We start from the raw sequence: 20,195 nt of genomic DNA on the forward strand, positions 1-20,195 counted from the left end.
CATCACTACAGGGGACTGACCTGCACTTATCCTGCTGGCTGGGCAGGTATTGTCCCAACATGTCAAACAGCCATAGAGCCAGTGATCCTCTTACATCTGCTGAGCCGTTCCACAAGGGTGCAGATGCAGTGAAAGACAGAGTGTCCCTCCTGCAAAGTGAGCAGGGAGTATGAAGAGACCATGGGGCCCAACAGGGCAAACATCACCCATCAGTATGTCAATCACATCTTTTATACTCTTATTTGTCATGAGTGGACTTCCACTCATCATCTTCTCAGTATGGCCCAGAGTGAAAGTGGAGTCTTGAGTAACTTGACTGGGCTAAAAGGGTCACTAGTTAACCAACACCAGCTCACTTCTAGGGCGAGAGACTGCATAGGTAAAATAATGCCCCCCCACCCCCCTTCATTTACCTTAATTTGCCTTTAAATACACATGCAGTTCTACAGAAGGTACAATTACATGCATAGTTTGTGTCCCACTCACATATGCCAGATTTCATTTTATAGGCTAGAGCAAAACAGAAAAGCACAGTCTGGTCAATATGAAAGACAGCAAGAAATAAAACCCCAAGAAAAGTGCACAAAGAAAGCATTATTATAATTTAAACTGGCTATTCTGGGAGAAAAATAGTAACTCAATTTCTAAAGAGTTTACAATGTTTCAAAATAATATTCAGTGTCTAGGGTTAGGGTTAGAGCTACCAGCTCTACAAAAGACAGGAAGGGGTAATATAAGGTAGATATTGCCCCCTGGTGATGATAACATTGACCACTGTACAACACTATAATTTGAAGCCTCCCTCCTTCTTAAAAAAATTTTACAAAAAAAATGTAAAGGTATGGGTACTAGTGACATCCAGGACAGAGGAGTGACACACACACATATTTAGTTCTCAAAGAAAAATAAGGGCATTTGGCAGTGACTAAGTACAGAAAATTCACATATTCTCAAATAACTCTGTATGTGTCATACACTTGGATATGCCCCCCACTACACTACACAAAGGTATAAACAGTATACAGTTTATGCTGGGGTGCAATTAGCACACAGAAGCATACATTGCTATTTATGCTGTGATGCAAATAGCATACATTGCAATTAGTATGCAGTTTTATTTTACACCAGAATGCAAACATCATCTGAAAAAATACCTTCACAACCAACTCTACTCTTAGTTCTTTTCAGGAGCTACATCATTGCTCTGCCCCCTAGTGTCTAATTGTCATCATCACACTAGTGCTGCATCATCAGAGTTTAAGCACAGGTTCATTCATTAGACCTTCATTATCGTTAAATCTTAATTTTAAAAAGTTCCTGGAACTGAAAGAGAACTAATCACAAGAAAGTTGCATTTGGAGTATACATAAAAACAAATTGGCTGTGTTTTTAAATCCATCAAGCTGAGGTATAATATATTGGGGGTGAGCAAAACTCTGGAGGTGTTTCAGGACACCTTATGTAGACCTAACAAAAGACCCAGGCATCAAGTCAGTGCTCTTCGGTCACTCCTTTAATTTAAAAAAAACAAAAAACAACCCATCTCAGACGTCAGACAACTCGTCACAGCATTCAAATACTCCATGGATTTTACAAACACTTTGGATGTAGTGTTTATTGAGACTTAATTGTCTTAATACAGCTAATTTCAAAAGGCACTTATTTAGAACAAATGTACAAAACAGAACTCATACAAAAACAGGGCAACAGGCCATAAAAGAAGGCAATAAGAGCGAAAAACTTTCAAACTGCTACTTTGACAAAAATGTTAATGCATTGTCCAATTCATTACTGCACTTGTCTACACAGAATGGGAAGCATAAATCCAGAAGGGGAGCCCTCCAGCATGTACCCAGGGCTGCTCTTCATGTTGTCCATTACGGTGAAGTTCTCTCCCAGGGGCCGTTCATACTGGCCTAAATCCCGAACATTAGGTTTCTTCAGTAAGCCACTAGTTAAATTTCCATTACCATAACTTCAAGGTGCTCAAAATCAACATGTGCACATGTCCATAGGTGGAGGCATGCAGACATACTAGTTTGGCATGTGCCAACAAGACACAGAATCCCACAGTCCCATATACATATACACACACGAAAATACTGCTGTAAAAGTGCCAGTGCATCTGAAAACAAGGGGGGGGGGGGATGTTGCTTTAAACTACACTTAAAAGTGCTTTTGGCTGCTACAGGGTTATAAGGCAATAAGGATTTTCTTTGGCCAGGAAAAAAATAAAAATAAAAAGAAAGAATCTACTACCTGTCTAATTCCAGTACATTATGCCAAATACAACAAATAAACTGGCCCAAAATCTCTATAACAGTAACAGATTTAATGAACACATCTGTTATAAATGCCAAGTCCAACGTTATTCCAAAATGGAACATTACAACTAAAATGACATAAAACAATTTAAAATACAAAAAATGATTTCAAAATTGGCGACTTGGAAGCCAACAGCAGAGTGAAACAGAGCCACTGAGGTGTAAACCCTGGAGGTCTCAGCAGGCATGGGCTGGTAAAGTCTATGAGGTAGTAGGGATGAGTGTGGGTCAGCTGGGAGACACTTCTGCAGGGACCATGGCTGCCAGAGTAGACATCTTGTCTACTCCTTGTTTACTCCTGCTGCAACAGGAGTCTTCATCATGGAGAGCTTAAAGAGGAGCTCCTCTTTCTCCCGAGTCATCTTCTGGCCCTGCAAAGACTGCTTCTTGAAGGCCTCCTGCAGCTCACTCTGCTCCTTGGATAATTGCCTGAAACCATAGGGGGGAAAAGTCCAATTTGTAAAAGGTAGAGATGACAGTGGGCCTAGACAGGTGTGCATCATTCTTCAGGTTCACACAGTCTTCTTTTACCATGTCTTTCACATTAATAACATGTGACCACAAGATGGAGCTATATATGCACACAACAAATATTCCGCTACATGCTTTGCCCCAAGGAATGTAGTTGTATACATTTTTATTCTACAGGAATAATGAGCACCATTGTATATCAAAGACTAAACAGATCAGGCCATATTTTGAAAATTAGCAATTTAAACTGTTACTTAACCCAGTGACTTGCCTACCTCTTAGAACAGACGTCTTTAGCTACATACCTCAAACTAAAGAGCTTTGATCATAATGATTTCCTTCATTACCTTAAAGGAGCATTTTTCCCCACCCAGACTTTATAAAATGGCAATTACATACATAGCAACTGTACAGAGGCATTCGAATCACAGTCCACCACCTCCTACAGATTGTCCACCCTCACTTTATCTAGGGATCATCTGTGATAATGTGTCCAATCAGTTGCATTAATCATTTCATCAATCTCAGGAGACTACAAAGCTCAGGACTGGATTTGAGGTCTATATTTGAGTACCTCTACTCTAGTACATTCTGACAATTTATGAACTGCCATCTTAGACTTCGAATTGCTAGTGTAATAAAACTGATAGCAAGTCAGTACATTACCGCCTATCTAAACAACCTCAGGGTGGGGTGTCAAAATAAGGTCAACGAAACCTAAAAAAATGATGTTTGCAAACTTCCAAGGGCATATTATCTGCCTAGAACAATAAAGGGAGAATATACAGGAGTACCTTGAAAATATTGGCAAGGTTTGTGTTTATCATTATAAATGATAGGAAACAGCCATTTTAATATGCCTAAGTATTGAAACACAACCCATCCTTTTAATGCTTGGCTGATAGGAAATTCAGACTACAACTTAAGAAGGCATACCGTACGAGTGCTTGATAGTTGTCTATCTGAACTCTGAGGTCCTCGTTCTGACATAGAACTTGCTTGACCTGGGCCTCCAGAGCAAAGTTTTTTTCGATCTGAAAAGAAAGCATGGAAGTAAAATCACTGACAATTTAATAAACAGAATAGTGAAAGCCAACAATCTCCTGTGCATGACTTGAACAAAATGTCTGGACACCTAAAACTGTTTATACACATGAGAAAAATTTAAAAGATCAGAAACGAGCAATTTAAGTATGAATGTATTTAAAAATTGAGGTCAAATTCTACATAAAGCATCCACCTAAATGAACTTGGAAATCTGTAAATACTATAATATATTTATATGCCTAAATGGCCATAAAAGTTCAGCATAGTGAGGTTCTATACTAGCCATTAAAAAAAAAAAAAAAAGACATACTGAAACTGTGGATTTTGGTGAACCATGTTAAGTCCACCCTGAAAGTGCAAGAGCAAGAGGTCAGCTGTTTCCATCCTGACCAAAAATGGTGAGTGGGAGTTTATACCAGTGCCTCCATCTGCCGCAGCTTGTCTCCCTGCTTCTGTAAACGTTCTTTCTTCATCTCGATGACGAAGAGCAGACTCTCTTGCTCCTGTTCCCAGAATGCACCAGGGCTGCCATGCGTCTAAAAGAGATGGGGAAAATTGCTGTTATTGAACTGTTATTTACATTAGAAGATTTTAAATATAAGCCTGGTTGCATCTCATTGTAATTATTTTACTTAATGTTTTATTCTTTTTATTTATTTGTCTTGTATTTATATCATCATTTGCCTACATTTTGATTTTAGTTTACGTTTATTCTAACGTAACTCAGCGTCACTGAAAATGCTGGCTTGCCTACAGATTAAGATAATGCATAATACTACTATTTTGAAAAAAATAAACTTTTCCTATGACGGTCATTCTCTTCTACACCTGAATGTTTCTCTGCAGATCTCTGTTTAGTGTTGACTCCTTCACACGCTGTTTTATCTCCGTGAACATCTTCAGATCTGCTGTGAGCATGTCAATCTGCTCCTGTCAAGGGTTCAGACAAAGTTCACACCACAAGACCATATTCAAACATTCTACTGGTATATGCAATGTGGCACACTGATGCATAATTTCTAAAGTGCTTTTCATATAGACTTCTTAACAGGCAGACCTGAACAGCCCGTTAGCAGTGCTTTATTGGATACATACTGTACCTTCAGAGCACATTTAGATGCCATGTGAAATTCCTCTAAAGTACTCCTCTCAGCACTGTGTAAGTGCTGCATCTCTTCTGCTTTCTTCTGGTGTTGCTCTGCACAGTTTCTCATCTGCTCCTCATGAAGAGCAAGCAGCTGAGCAATGGTTTCAGTCTTAACCTGTTCATGAGGAAAAAAATGTGTGCATGGTAGTAAGTGTGCATGCATGCTCACACCCACACACCTCAATAAAGCATGCAGATTCACCAGTGATGCTACTTAACTTTTCAGAATCTGTGGGAAAATTGCAAAAATGTCTCACAGCTAGGGTCTGACTTAAGGAAGCTGCGGTTTCAGACTGAGAGGAAATGACCGTATCTCACTGCAATGGGCGAAAAGCCTCCAAAAGAACCTGCCCACTACTACAGATTATTTTTACTTCACTAAACTGTAAACACTGAGTGTGTCTTGTGATGATCTCTCAAAAGCCCTTGAATGGGCAGTTTACAATCAATCAATCATCTCTTTTCTTCACCCAGAACCAGCTGTATGATCCCAATCAATTAAATGTCTTAATTTTCCTTCATGTGCATTACAATAAGCCTCCCTTCTTCAATAAACCCATACTGATATGATCAGATATGATAAATGTCAAGTTTATGTACACAAATCTACCATTCAAGGGATTGTAGAGTCAATACACATACTACCTTGCGTTCCCATATAAAACAAGTGGAGTCGTTTGCCTAGATTAATCCAACTTCATTTACAAAAGCATTTCTTATTGAACAGGTTTGGTATTGTTGGCCAGAGGTTGGCAAAAAATTCCAGCCCTTCTCAAGGGGGAAGCATTAACACTGATTTCATACACAAAAAATGCACATGGAACAGGCACTGTTCCCAATAACTACATCTGAAAAAAAAAGTATGGCTTGTTTATTACAGGTGATGACTTCAAAATCACCACTGACAATCTCACCTTTGTTCTCCAGTTTCGCTTTAAGCTGTATAGCTTTCAGCTTGTTGCTACATGTCTTCAAATGAACTGGCAAGCAATAACTTTCTCAGATCTTAAATGCCAGTAAAGGCCATTTTATATACAGTAAATAACAGCATTTAAACTTTGCACAAAACACATTACCTTCTGAGTAATGCTGTGGACCAGCATACAAAGATCTCCATTCTGATGCTCCTGCAGCAGTTGCTCTCGCTCTTGAATCCCTGAGGCTGCCAGTACTGTATGCAGGAGTTTAAGCTGCCACTCATACTTTTCCAGCTGTGTCTTCAGGCTGGGGCTTTGGTCCTCCTTGGGGAGTTTTCCTGGGGAGATCACCACAGTGATTTAAGCCATTATAGATCAACTACCTGCTCTTCAGCCTCTCATTTCACTGTAGCCATCTGTTAGTCATGGAGCCAAAACCACATGAGGATGAACAGGTCTCTACATTACTAAACGTATGCCAGATGCAACACAGTCGAACAGTGAAAGAGTTGGGCAAGCTATGCATCTTTTATCAGATAAAAAATTATAGATCAAATAGAGATCCCTGGTGCTAGGGAGATGGGATGAGCTGCACCAGAAGGAAAACAAAAACAAACAAACCTGAGACATAAGCTACAGACAGAAGTAACAGGTGTCATTCTGTTGTGTTTGTTTAAGTTCTTTATCTGTATAAAGTGAAGTTATTTAACCATCACCACCATGCTGAGTGCAGTGATGTGATTTAACTACTCACCATTTCCATCATGAGCACTGTTGATCGCCTTAACAGGTGTCCCTTGTTTTGCGATGCTTTTCTTCTGAGGAGTCCAAAACATTTGAATTTAAAACACTGGAGACACTACATACAGCAATAAAAACTCAAAGGAAAGCTTACTTCAGAAAGTTATCTCTAAGGCCATTTTTATGAATGTTCAGACACGATCAATAAAGGCATACTAATAATTACACCTGTTGCATACAGATTTCTCTCTCAACCACTCCAAATCGGTCTAAATATCACTGTTGCATTCACTGAAGATAACATAACAATGACATCACAAATTCCTTGCAGTAACACAATACACTGAGAACCATACCTGGCTGTCCAACCAACCGCCCATTTAATTGCTTATTTCAGTACAGACACTGTGACTACACATTTGTAAGCGAGTTTAAGCATGCTACTCATCTTATCTACTCATACTGTAGTAAAACAGATGGCTGTTTCAATGCAAAATGGAAAAAAAAAAAAAAAGTCACATCATCTTGAGATACACTTTTACTTGAGAAATGTACGATGAACAGGCAAACAGAAATTACATTTGAAGCACTTATAGAATCAGTTGAGAATGACCCCCAACAACCTCTTAGATCTGGACTAGGTTTAAGCTTGGTCTAGAGAACCAACCTTAAAGTTTTGTTAACCACCAACTCCAAGTCAAACTTAACATATACTTTACAAAACTTTGGATGTGGTCATGTGTATAAACATTTACACTTGACACCCACTTTATTAATAACATCTTGTAGATGTATAGTAATAATCTATACTTCATTCTTGTTGGCCTACTCTTCACCATTCAATTCCTCACCACTTGACCAGTATTGGCTGGGATATATTTAGGTGGCATGCCAATCAACACAGCGTGCTGTGACACTTGTGTGTAAAAACTCCCAATTCATTCATAGCAACATTCAATATCATGCAAATATCACTCCTTTGCTGAGTATGGTATGTTGTCACCAATGACCATGTGCAGCAATAAAAACTTGTTCAAGTCAGTGGTGAACTGAGAAATTATACCTGGCTAAAGATGTGCTATAGTCTGTAAGTGAACACAAGATGGAAACTCATCAGCATCAAGGCAATCATAAAGTAAGTAAGACAACACACAAACCATGAAAAATTATGCCATTGGACAAGTCTACAAATTTACTATCATTCTAAATTCCTCATCCACACCCATTTAAAAAACACCAAAATGCAGATTTATAAATTCAACGGGAGCACTTCTGTATGCGGTAGGAAAGTGCAGTTCAACTGCGACTGTTTAAGGCATCTCAAGGCCAGTAGTGTGGTAGTTTGCAGGCGATTTTATGTTTTAAAACTTTTGTGCCAAAGTCAAACATGATGTACAAACAAAGACGAAAATGCACATAGTGCAAGATGTCTCATGTTCGAACAACTTTACTCAGTTCTGTGAGGAAAATGCAGACTTTTTCTGCATTTTCCATTAAGTATAGCACTTCTTAAAAACATTTTTACAAAATTTCTTTTTTAAATTAAGGATTATAAAAATGTCATTGAGTAGGTGTACATTTCAGTCAGTTTTTAAGAAACTAGTTCACTGCATAGGTAGAAACCTTAAGATAGCTGTCATCTGACTCAAGTCTTTCATGGCAATGTCCGCAATAAACAACTGGGGAAAGTAAAAAACGAAACAAAAAAACAAAAAGCAAGGTGTGTTATCAGAGCAAATCATTAGATTTAGTAAAGTATTTAGACTATATTAGCAACATTCATTATTACATTAAAAGAAGCTTTATTTAATTTGCTAAAATGTTTATTAAATGGCAAAGCATAAATGGAGAACTCGGGCAGGATTTTTCATTGCCCAAACCAGATTAAACCACAAGCCATTCGACATTTGTTAGCCCTTTGAAGCAAGGCAACAAATGTTCTTTCGCGTTAACGAACCCTTAACTTTATTACTCAGTGCCCTACATGTGGTTATATGTTTTGAAGTTGTTTTGAATAAATCTTCCGTTTCCCAGACTTGTCTTGCTTAGCTTTTGGAAACATTCACACTTTTCCAGTTGGCCATGTCAACCATAGACACATGGCTTCGAGATTAGCAGGGCCCGAGGAACTAGATGGTGTCCGTCTGTAGGTCACGTTAGAACTTGTGCAAAGGATCGTGTGCAGCAGATCTAGCAGGTTAGTCTAAATCTGGGATAATAACATTTCCTAGCTTTCACTTAATTTTAAAAACAGTTCGTGTTTTTACGTGGCACAAGGAGGATTACAAGCATAAAAAAATATTTCCGCCCATCCAGATAAAAACACTATGATGTTGTAATAGAAAGACAATAACCTTAGAAAAGTCCAATTGCTGATATTTACGGCCACTGATGAGAATGCGGTCGTCAGATTGTAACGGTCTTTAATAATAAAATGCGGAACAAGCAAATGTTTACCCGATTTGCTCGTTTATTTATAATAATAATAATAATAAACCGTTGATGTGGAAAGCTAAACTGTAAAATTCGTAGTCTGCATGTCCAGCAGCTGCTCCTAATTAAAACATTTACAAATCGAAGCAGACTACAACCCTGAATTTCCACACCGACTGCAAGCCTAACTTAAAGACCCATAAGAAAGGAAGTAACCCAGATAACCAACTTGGATGAAGCAGTGAACAGTTCACAAATGTTTGATTTACAGCTTCCTCGCGCTGAAAGGTCTGTGACCTTTTCATTTAATCTGTAACATTCTAATAAAACCCAAAGATGAAGTTTCATGCCTACCTTTTTCCGTGGAACTCGGATACACATCTTGCTATTAATACAACCCATGTTTTCTTGCCAGGCCGCTTCGGTCTAACGAAAACGTCAGAAATCGAAAAGGTTTTTGGCTACCGCTGGTTCAAAATACAAACCTACAAGTCAACCTCCTACTTCACCACGGGGAGAAAAAGGCGTCAGCAGACAGTTCTTTAAACAAATTAAACATCTACGAACGGAATTCATCTGTGTCGTCACAAACGCAAAACAAGCATCACAGACGCCAAATAAACAATAGTAAGAGAGAGTTGAAAAATCATGAAAGTAATCTTAAAGTGCATTTGACTTCACATATAATTTGAATTTTACCTTAATTACCAATATAGTTGCGCATTCGATATTCAGCATGGAGTGATGTCAGATTGTGCGCCCTAACATTTTACTATTGTTTTTAATGCTCTCGGTGAGAATACAGTCTTGAGATTAAAACACAACCACCACCACCACCGACGTCCCATACTTCCATCAGCCACTTTATTAGAAACATCTATAATTGTAGTCTACTGACATGCACAGTTTGTCAATCATTCTCTCACTCCATTCATCAGTAGTTTCTGACCACAGGCTCACTGCTAACTAGATATAATTTGGATGACACACCATTCTTAAAACAGTATTAACACATCATAGGTGTTAAATGGACTATAAGACTCTGTAAGCTTACAAGGTGTTTCTAATAAATTGGTGATTTACTCTAATCCCAAAAACATGACAAAGCATGTTGATGGTGTGCATGATTTGTGTTTAGATTCTACTGACTGATATAAAATGCCTATATTAAATTATATTAATCTACTATATTAACAATGTTATTAACCAGTTTTTGTGGTCACATTTGTGGTCACATTTATTACCTGTATATGTAAATTGACATCTTAGCCTTATGTTTAGCTAAGTAAAGTTTCACCTTTGAGATCATCTCATTATAATGTAATAGGCATAGTATCCCTGTGCAGAGAGGCATGATTTATTTTTGGCCTCTTGGCCTTCTTATTTGGTTATATTAAGCATTGATGTGATAACCTACCTCAGCTCATCTGGGGAATCTGAAACACTTTCATTTTTGTTAAACCCAAGTCTATTTATAAAGGAAGGCTCTAATATGACATAAGAAGAAAGCAGTTGTTGGTGTATGTGAACAGAGGAACTTTCCATAGAGCAGCAGCTGTGGAGTCTCAGTTACCAGCAGGCTTCAAGTTTATTGGCTGAAATAAAGTGGCAAGCTGTCTGATAAATCAGAGTTTACAGTGCTATCTGCAGGAACAATGACATTGAAGTATCATAAAGCAGTTTGGTCACACTAAAAGGAGAGAAATGCTAAAGATACACATTAATTGTAAAGTCATGTTCTTAACATGGGAAAGTTAGAGCTTCCCCCTATTAGTGCACACTTTAATAATAGTAGTATTAAGCACAGCAAAGAGTTAAATTCAGAGATCAAATTCAGTCACATTTGCACCATATGTCCTATGGGATGAATCGAGTCAAGAAGAGGATTAAATAAAGTCACAGATTTCACAGATTAAGGGCACCCACCATTTATCACACTGAGAACATTTATATGAGCATTTACATTCCTCATTATTGTGTAATACAGAGATCTGATAATCGGATCGACAGCATATTTGGACCAGTAAAGCATGGGCAAGGTCACTTGGACAAGGTCTGTCAAGTAAGTACATGTGCTGCAAAAGGATAACGAAAGTTGTGCCACTGTTTTAAACAGACCAGACTCAAGCTCACAGTCAGTTGCAAGATAACATTCTTTCCACTGCTTCCAAGACCCTGGGTGATCTCTCTCCTTCTCTCAGTCACAAACACACACACACACACCCACAGGTGTTAGCACCAGAGGGTATCAAAAAACCAGCAACTTTATAGCAGTGGCTTTAAAGAAAAGTCTTTATTTTTAAAAAGGATTATGAATACTAGAAAAGTAAAACAAACCACCATCTTAAGGAAAGTAAATCAAAGCAGTTACACACTATAACTTAAAATGTTGTTGTTTTTTGGGGCAAAGTACTGTTTTTAATGGACTAAACGAAGGAAATATTTTTGCAGCATTCACAGAAATTATAGGCACCAAATCCCACCTAAACATTATGTTGATTATTCTGTTAGAAGAAAATGACTAATCTCCCCAAAAGTTGTATGGTCATGGTAGGTTGATACAGTCTGATGATGTAACATGGCCAGGCACAGCCCACGTTCTAGTAATTTGCTCATTAGTCATCAAATAAATACACATAACAGCACAAACCACACTGGACATCTTTTACCAAGATTGTTATATTTCTTACCAAATTCATGATGGACTGGTAGCCAGATGACATTTACAGAGACACATGAACATGCATGCTTTTGTGTGTGCACATACACCCACACCCACGGTAGAGGTTTGCAACTTTTGGGTTTCTATCTGCCTGTACATCTGCAGTGAAGCTGGTCAAGAAACTTGGAAAATGCTCTGTAGAAGTAGGAATGCCAGGAATGATGATAGCAAGAGAGATGTGGCACCACCTTCATGATCTAACCTTCTGCAGTCCATAGTGTGGAGGATTTCACCTCCTGGATTTAGTTCTTTTAACATTTGGATGACATATTTGCTATTTACAAAAAGCTTAGTTCAAAAGCAACCATTAGTTGTGTGTGACTAAGTAAACACATTGTTTCTGTACACTGAGGTCAACCATCACATGAAATACATATATAAACGAAAGTATAATGATTTCTACCAATAAATCTGTACTTTAAAGTTAATTTGATAAAAATGATTGATTCTTAAAGACACTTTCATTTAGGTGACGAAAGAGATCATTAACTTTCTTATATCTTAAACCACCATAGGTAATTTTAACAGCATTGTTAATAATGATCCAGAATCAAGGCTAAAATTAAGGTTCTTTAAGCTTTTTGATATACTTACTTAATTCTTAATTTTAAGGGGATATAAAAACCGAGTTTTGTTTTGTTTAGTCAACCATCTGCTTAAGTGAGAATGCTCGATGTATCAGTAGCTTTTGGCGCCATCATGCGTTTAAAGTGTAGTCTGCAAGCTACTATGTTTGGGTACATGCATAAATTGGATACATCCGAATATGAGAGCCTTTTTATTCACTGAAAACAAACTGTAAGAATCACAGAAAAGTATTATAAATTAAAATGTTTTATAAATGGTCATAGTTCCTCTTTTATCTCTAAATAAAATTAATCTGCTAAAGACAGTTTTGCTTAAAGCAGCTTTTGAAGAAAACAAGACACAAATCATCTAGTAAAACAGAAAGAAACTTAAAAGACACCATCTCAATCTGAACATGTACAGCACCCAAGAAAAAGTCCTGAAACGCTCTTCCTTTTTCCTGGGTTAATGTAAATAGTAAATTCAAGTCACACCTACCAATGATTTACCATAAAAAAAAGAGAAATGAGATGAAATTTTCCTTGAATAGATTGATGTACCAAAATCATGACCTCAGATTAAAAGGTCATCTTTAAAGGTCATACTCCAACAACTAGAAAGATCAGGTGCTATGCTTTTTTTTGTTTGATTGTTTTGTTCACACTTCAAAATTCAGATATGCAAGCCCCTCATTTAATATAACCCACTGGATAAAATGCAAGCTCCTTTATCAGACTTGCCTGGTGATGTGTCACTAATGAACATAATACAAATACCCTGCAAATAGGTTTCACACCGTCTCCCTGCTCTGTAAATTACAGTGAGTGTACTGAGAGGCTAACTTTAAGACAGCCCAGCTCTTTGTCCATACTTCCCAAAACCCCTTGCACTCTGTACTGGCCATTGGTCAGCCAGAACGGCAGGTCTATTTGGGGCAAGTAGAAATCAGACTGAGGCAGAGAGTAGTCACCCTTAAAAAAAAAAAGAAGCACAGAAATATATTAGGACTCCTAAATATAGATCAAAGTCACAGAACTTTTAAATACAAAACAATAACGGGGGAGATGAGGATTCAGAGCTTTTATAAAATTGGTTTATACAATTATAAACAATAAAAAGTGTTTCACAAAATCGGTAAATTCAGTAAGCAAAGTAATGTTTCATTTTCTGGGTTTGTGCAATCTGTTTAGTTGCAGATGAATAGGAAAGTCCCTTCGAGACAGGGAAAAATGTGTTTTAAAGTTGAAAGAGAGAACATCCTGTGATCACACTCACTGCTTTGAAGGGGCAGTGGCAGGGAAGGCCATATGTGTGCAGGGGCTCGGGGCAGTCCTGGCCTGGAGGAATGAGCTGGTTCAGTATATCACAGGCATCTGGATAGTGGCAGCTCCCTATCTCCTCTAGACATGGCACCTTGACCCAGATACCAGCCACCTCTTTCTCCAGCGTGACATTCACCTGAAATAATTAGACTGCTAGTTCATCAGATCAGTTTCCTGCTCAATGTTCATAAAATCAAGTGAGTATGTAGTCCTATGTAAAGAGTATGTAGAATATGTAAAGGCTGCTGTTATCCAGCTGTTGACAAAAGGTCTTCTGGAACCATCAGCTCGTTGGAGTGTTGTGATAGTCACGAGGGGGGAAAATAAATACAGAACAAAATCAGAAAGATTGGAGATGGGGGTTAGAGTTCATTCAGTTAGGTCACATGATTTTATATTTGTTTCACTTTTAACATGTTATATAATCAATACTGCCCTAGAGATGAAGGCTTTGGACAGGTTTTTCTTTGAGTGGTGAGGGAGGAAAAGCAGAAGTGAACTTCTGTGGTATGCAAATAATGTGGCACTTGTATAAACCTGTATAATTTCAACTGAATCACCAAACAAGTTCCAAGATAATATACATAATGGGAATATAAAATGATGCTGATAATGTTAATCACAGACTCTCACAGAAACAAACTATCAGCTCTTTGGAGTCTTGTGATGGTCACGGGGCGGGGGTAAAGACTTTACAATCAGAAGGGTTGGAGATGGGGGTGGAATTAATTCACTTAGGTTTAAACACAGTCACAATTTTATAATTGTTTCAGTTTTAACATGCTATATAATCAATTCTGGACTAGAGCTGAAGGCACTGAACAAAATGTTACTTTGAGTGGTGAGATAGAAAAAGCAGAAGTGAACTTCTGTAGTGTGCAAACACTGGGGCACTTGTATAAACCTTTGACTAATTGAAACTGAATCACCAAACAAGTTCCAAGGTAAAATACTGCATGGGAATACAAATCGACGCTGATAGCGTTAATCGTGACTCTCACTGAAACAAACAATATCATACAATATTGTTTTATCATACAATAAAACCTGGGCTCAGTCGGTGCTAATGTTACAGTACCAAATTCAGCGCGCAAACATTAAATAGAGCACTCTGAATTTATTCCACAAAATCTTAACTTACAGAAAGAGGTGAGACTAGCGCCACGGATGTTGTGCCCGACGCAGACGCTTGCAGATTTCCTGGAATAGGAATGGGATCTGGAGACAAATCAAGAGTCTTCATAACAGATGGATCTCCAGGTTTTCCGCAGTTCTCCCAAGAAAACCCCACAAGCTAACGAGGGATAAAACAGTTAAAAAGTTGTCGTGAACTACGATAATCTATATTGTTGGCTATACGACTCTTACCTTGACTATTGTTAGTGGTCTCCTGATTTGCACGTTACATGTGGCTTGCATTAAAAAACAAAGTACAGTCCATAAAGAAACCAATAACTTGCTAGAACTCATCGTCTACAGCTAAACTTTAATCGTTGCTTATAAAATAAATCACAGTAACAAAGACTTTAAAAATTCACAAGGGCCTACTGTATACTACGCACCAAAAGACACGCTACAGTTCTCCAAACCGATGAGGTTGAACACAAATGTTTACTACACGGAGGTGGTCATTCGTATCTTCTTCCGCACATCCTACTGGATTACAGAGACCTCTAAAGGCTGGAGGAGAACACAAACCACCCAACACTTCTAAATAACTTCGCAACGCGTTCTTTTGTTCAAACCACAAGATGGCAGTGTCGATTCTCCCTCTCGTAATCCTACGTAAACTAAACCGAGGATGCAGGCGACACCACATCGGAACCAAATCCAATGATTTCAGCAATCGTACTGTTGTTCCACTTTTATACAGATTTTCGGAACTATTTCCACTTTCGAAGGTCGACACTGCATTATAATTTTGAGTCCACACCAGTTCAACCCTCCAGTGTCAAAAGATATGCGCACGCACAGGTGTCATGCGCGGTTTTATTTCGGTAGGGGATATACCAGGTCGTCACTCTGATGCTTTTGAAACCAGTTTGTATTTGTGAACCCTGTGCTGCACGGCAGCGTTGGTGAAACGCTGCTCCTCACTAGATCCACAATAGCCATACGACGACACTGCGAGTGTGCATGAGTCACTTTTAATCTCACCGCGTGTGAGTCCACAGGTAAATGCCAGCCCATATGCGCACAGTGGTCTCATATCTCGATCTGTTCTTGATAAGAGTACACAACACAGAGCCGTTTCTATTAGGCCCACTACGAAAATATCCGTTCACACTTGATCTAAAGGGTTACAGTGAGTAACTGTTTGTTTCCCTAAGCATATCCAAATTTCTCTTATTCTCTGTTACTTCATGTGGAGAAAGAACGAAAGCGGATCTCTTTCTTGAACATTATTATTATTATTGTTTTCCTGTATACGTGTTGGTATAGATAAGCTTGACTTAATTAAGCACTACAAGTGCCCAGATGGTCAGTGTAACGAACCCAGGGTGTGATGTCGCCTCTTGAACTTTTTAAAACAGATTGTCTTCCTTATATATTTTCCAGTATTGTTATCCTGCAGATGGTAGTGAATGGTATATAATCACTGCGCCTCAGTATATTTGTTAATATTTTATATTAAAATGACATTTTGAAATCCTCTAAATTACTGCACAAAGGGAATATATATATATATATATATATATATATATATATATATATATATATATATATATATATATATATACACACATACACTCAGCCTTTCAAACTCAGTACAAAGTTTATTGTATATAGCTACTCAAGCTCCTCTTTGATGTCTTAATTTGCTGTTCGTACAAGCACTGACACACACTACGTTTGTAGAATTAGATTCATTGCATTCATAAAAACATGAGACTCTGTCACTTGGATGACTTAAATAAGATGGTTTAATGTGATGGGGTGTACAGATTTGCCATGATTACAATCAGCATACACAAGAATTCCTAAATGAAATTAAATTTTTTATGTATATGGTTCACTTTTTGTGTCCACTGTCTGCATAACCCATAAAAAGCAGAAGCTAGCTGAGTTGGATGGAGTATTGGGACATTGGAGAGCTTTGGTGGTTTAAAATGTTACTGTAAGCACTATTGAGGTTCTCTGGTTGATGTATCTTAGCACAAGGCCTGTATTACAAGTGCTAGAAAATATCAACCGGTTTCCTGTATTTGAGTGCTAAACATCAATGTGACTAGTTATAATCAATGTTAGCACACTGTTTTATTGATATACAGTACAGTGCATTTTATCAGTTGCCTAGCTAATATTTTGTCATCCTGTTGTGTGCCCATGAGGCTGGTGGTGATGCATATTTGATGATTTGAAAAATTAACACAAAGTACCATACTGCAAGATCACATAATCACCTCACTGATGTTATAACCTTTGAAATAATGAATTTCATGGAAGGAAAAAGTTATTTTTTTCTGTGCTGTTATCTTTCAAAAGCTAAATTTAATAATGAGAAGACCATGCTTCCCTCCTTTCCTTGTTTCCACAGAATAAACCGTGAGAAACTTCTATCTCATCAGTCCCTGAGCATCTAAGCACTGCTACAGAAGTAGATGCATATCTTTTAAGTGGTGCACTAATTCATGCCTAAATAAAGATATGAATCGCATATTTCAAATTTCGGTTAGGTAACTTTAGGTCATAGGGTTTAAGATACCTTCAGCTCAATTCCAAAAACTGATTTGTATGTCTCCAAATCAGTGTGTTTTGTCTGAGTACAACAACAGATAAAATGTGGCCTGAATGTGCACACAGCTGAATTTCCCGGTGTGCATTTATGTATGTGTGTATATACAAGCAAAATATGTACCATCTCTTTCACTCACACGCACGCACGCACACACACACACACACACACACAGATATATAGAATTTTCATATATATATATATATATATAATATATATATATAAATCCAAAGAAAATTCTGTGTGAGTCACTGCAGTGTACTCTACTAAGAGATATAGAGATATTTAAAATTGTAGTAAAGTACACAGAGTTTCCAGAGAAACAGAATGTTTCAGACAGAGATCCTTCAACAGCTGTGCAAGCAAAGTGACCAAATGTCCCCTTAAACATGTGCAGTTTGTAGTTGTGCATTGGGTTGGCTGGTCAAATTTCAGCAATGTGTGTGTCTAATATATCACACAGGTGTATACTTGTAGACATTGCATTCCAAAATGATTTTAAACACTTCTAAGTGAGCTGTTTTCAAAATCATATGCTGTATACATTTGCAATAGACACAGCTCAAAATGTGTCATTAAAGGAACCCATTACCTAAAGTGCACCCACATTCACAGATAGATGCAGTGATTCTTTGTAGCACTGACAATTATTGTGCTGCAAGTTATTTTTCTTTCTGTTGCACACTCACAAAGCTAAGTGAAATATGGCTGACGAGTGGGGTCTATCTGTTTCTTGTCAAATGGTCCTGAACAATCTGTAATCTCATTGTGCCATCCTTCCCCTTCAGCTCTCTCAGCCATGCATCCTTTAGGCAGAAGAGTGCAAGAAGTGGTAACTCATCCCGACATGCCCTGGGAGAGCTCGTGCAAGGACACTGGAGTAATATGAAAGCTCTTTGTCATAATTAAACCAGCGGCAGTGACGGGTAACACCTCTCATCCACGTTACTTATGAAACATCACAGCTTCAGATGTGTAGAGACACATCTTTGACACGTAATCTGGGGGTGGAATTTGTGAGAAAACATAGATATAGGCTACAAAAAAAAGGGAAAAAATTATAAAGCATACACTAATCAAATGCACAGAACTGTAAACTGTAAAACCCCAGGAAAACAAATAAACATCTGAGCAATCAGACAGTAAAATTATTCATACTTTCTACAAATAAACAGTGTGGGTAATATAACATTAACATGTTTTCATTTTGTCATATCTTAAGTATTCTGAGCTACTTGTTTATCTGCATTGTCTGAATTGTTGGCCATGTGTGCGTGGCACCTATCGAAGCTCCGTTATAGGTCAAGGCCACACGCATGCTTGCAGCAATATCACAGAACAACTCTCTTGTCTTGGTTGAGGGCTATTAAAGATGAGTCCTTATTTTAATATCCTCTTTGCATCCTTACAACTGAACAAATCCTGCCTGACTGAAATATATTCCCTGAACCCGTGAGATGTGCTGACAGTTGAAATATCAATAGCCAGTATGAGTCTACCAATAATAATAAGACAGAGAAAAAATTTGTTCCTGGGAAAAGTCTGTTGCCCCAGGGCAAGTTCAGAACATGTGTGATTTAGTTATACATAAACTCCTGAAAACTGTTCAAATAAGTAAAAAAAAAAAAAAAAGTTTTCTCTGTCAAACATCTGTTCATATCCAGTCTGATTTTGCTCCAGATAAGAACACAAAAATTCATATAGCAAATAAGTGTGGCAGGACACACTTTTTCATTTTTATAAACTTTATCTTGACAACAAAAATATACATATGTTTAAATATTTTAAATGCCATTGTCAGCATTTACAATCAGTCAAAATATAACACCACCTGAAAGTAAAAAATAGAATAATTGTTTATCCAGCAAGAAAAATGAAGAATGTCAATCATTCATTTACATTTCACTTTTGAGGGCATATAAACAAACACTAATTTGGGAGAAACAATTTAAAGCAATCAGAAGTTGCTGTTACAATTAATTATAGCTAACATTTCTGCATTACATTTCTTGAAGCTGAAATATCTCTTTTCTGAATAAACTCTTCCTTGAGTGTGGTTGAGCAATATGAAGAGGTATGTTTGCCCGGACACAGATCCAGAGACTGACTGGGGCCTTAGGAGGAAACAGATACTACCATGATAGTGGAATGTGTTCTCGTTTGTGGGGAATGTAGTGGGTGAAAGGTCACAGTAGAAGTAGTGCATATAAGACACTGATCTATGCTTACATTCCATATTTTCCTGAATAGGGGTGCTCATATATGACTGCTCAGGGTTCAATCTTGTATAAACATTTTTACCTTTGTACAATACACTGGGTTATCCTCATATGACATTGGCTTATACTGTAGAAAATAGATAATTGTATGGAATGGTGATAGTGTTAGTCCAATGAATCCATATAAATTAATTAATGAGTCCATATAAAGATGTAAACGCATAAAGCAGGTGACAACATTTCATGCATTCTTTTGTAAATGGAAATTGGAAAGAGATTTTATTGAAATGTATTCACATTGCTTAGCACACCACTGAACTACCCACAAAATAATGTTGCTAAGTAAACCACCGTTCCTGCCTGTCCCTCCCAAGAATGCGATGAAAATTTACAGTCAGACCTTTGACCTCTGAGCAAAATGTGTGTGTGTATTTGTATTTATATTGGTGTAATGGTGGTGAGGTGGTTCTTGGCCAAGTATACTCCCAAAGACGTCTGCTGTGTTCAATGCATTCCTCCTTATCTGCCTGGTGTAACACATGAGCAAGC

The 20,195-nt window shown here is 37.8% G+C and overlaps 2 protein-coding genes across 2 annotated transcripts; both read right to left on the reverse strand.

Annotated features, from left to right (window-relative positions):
• Nucleotides 1-1,503: 1,503 nt before the first annotated feature.
• On the reverse strand, nucleotides 1,504-9,697 carry ccdc69 (coiled-coil domain containing 69). The gene is given in 9 exon segments (XM_027003627.2): nucleotides 1,504-2,653; nucleotides 2,656-2,753; nucleotides 3,732-3,829; nucleotides 4,259-4,378; nucleotides 4,671-4,772; nucleotides 4,943-5,104; nucleotides 6,066-6,244; nucleotides 6,661-6,724; nucleotides 9,435-9,697. Coding segments are annotated over 9 exon segments (972 nt in total). The 5' UTR covers nucleotides 9,483-9,697; the 3' UTR covers nucleotides 1,504-2,552.
• A 2,868-nt stretch (nucleotides 9,698-12,565) lies between these two features.
• Nucleotides 12,566-15,320, reverse strand: gm2a (GM2 ganglioside activator). Its single transcript, XM_027003635.2, has 4 exons — nucleotides 15,060-15,320; nucleotides 14,833-14,985; nucleotides 13,645-13,827; nucleotides 12,566-13,340 (listed from the first exon to the last, which is right to left on the reverse strand). The coding sequence occupies exons 1-4, from the start codon at nucleotides 15,159-15,161 to the stop codon at nucleotides 13,185-13,187; spliced, it is 594 nt and encodes a 197-aa protein (XP_026859436.1). The 5' UTR covers nucleotides 15,162-15,320; the 3' UTR covers nucleotides 12,566-13,184.
• Nucleotides 15,321-20,195: the final 4,875 nt, after the last annotated feature.

Source organism: Electrophorus electricus, chromosome 12 (genome assembly GCF_013358815.1).
Source record: "Electrophorus electricus isolate fEleEle1 chromosome 12, fEleEle1.pri, whole genome shotgun sequence".
NCBI lineage: Eukaryota > Metazoa > Chordata > Actinopteri > Gymnotiformes > Gymnotidae > Electrophorus > Electrophorus electricus.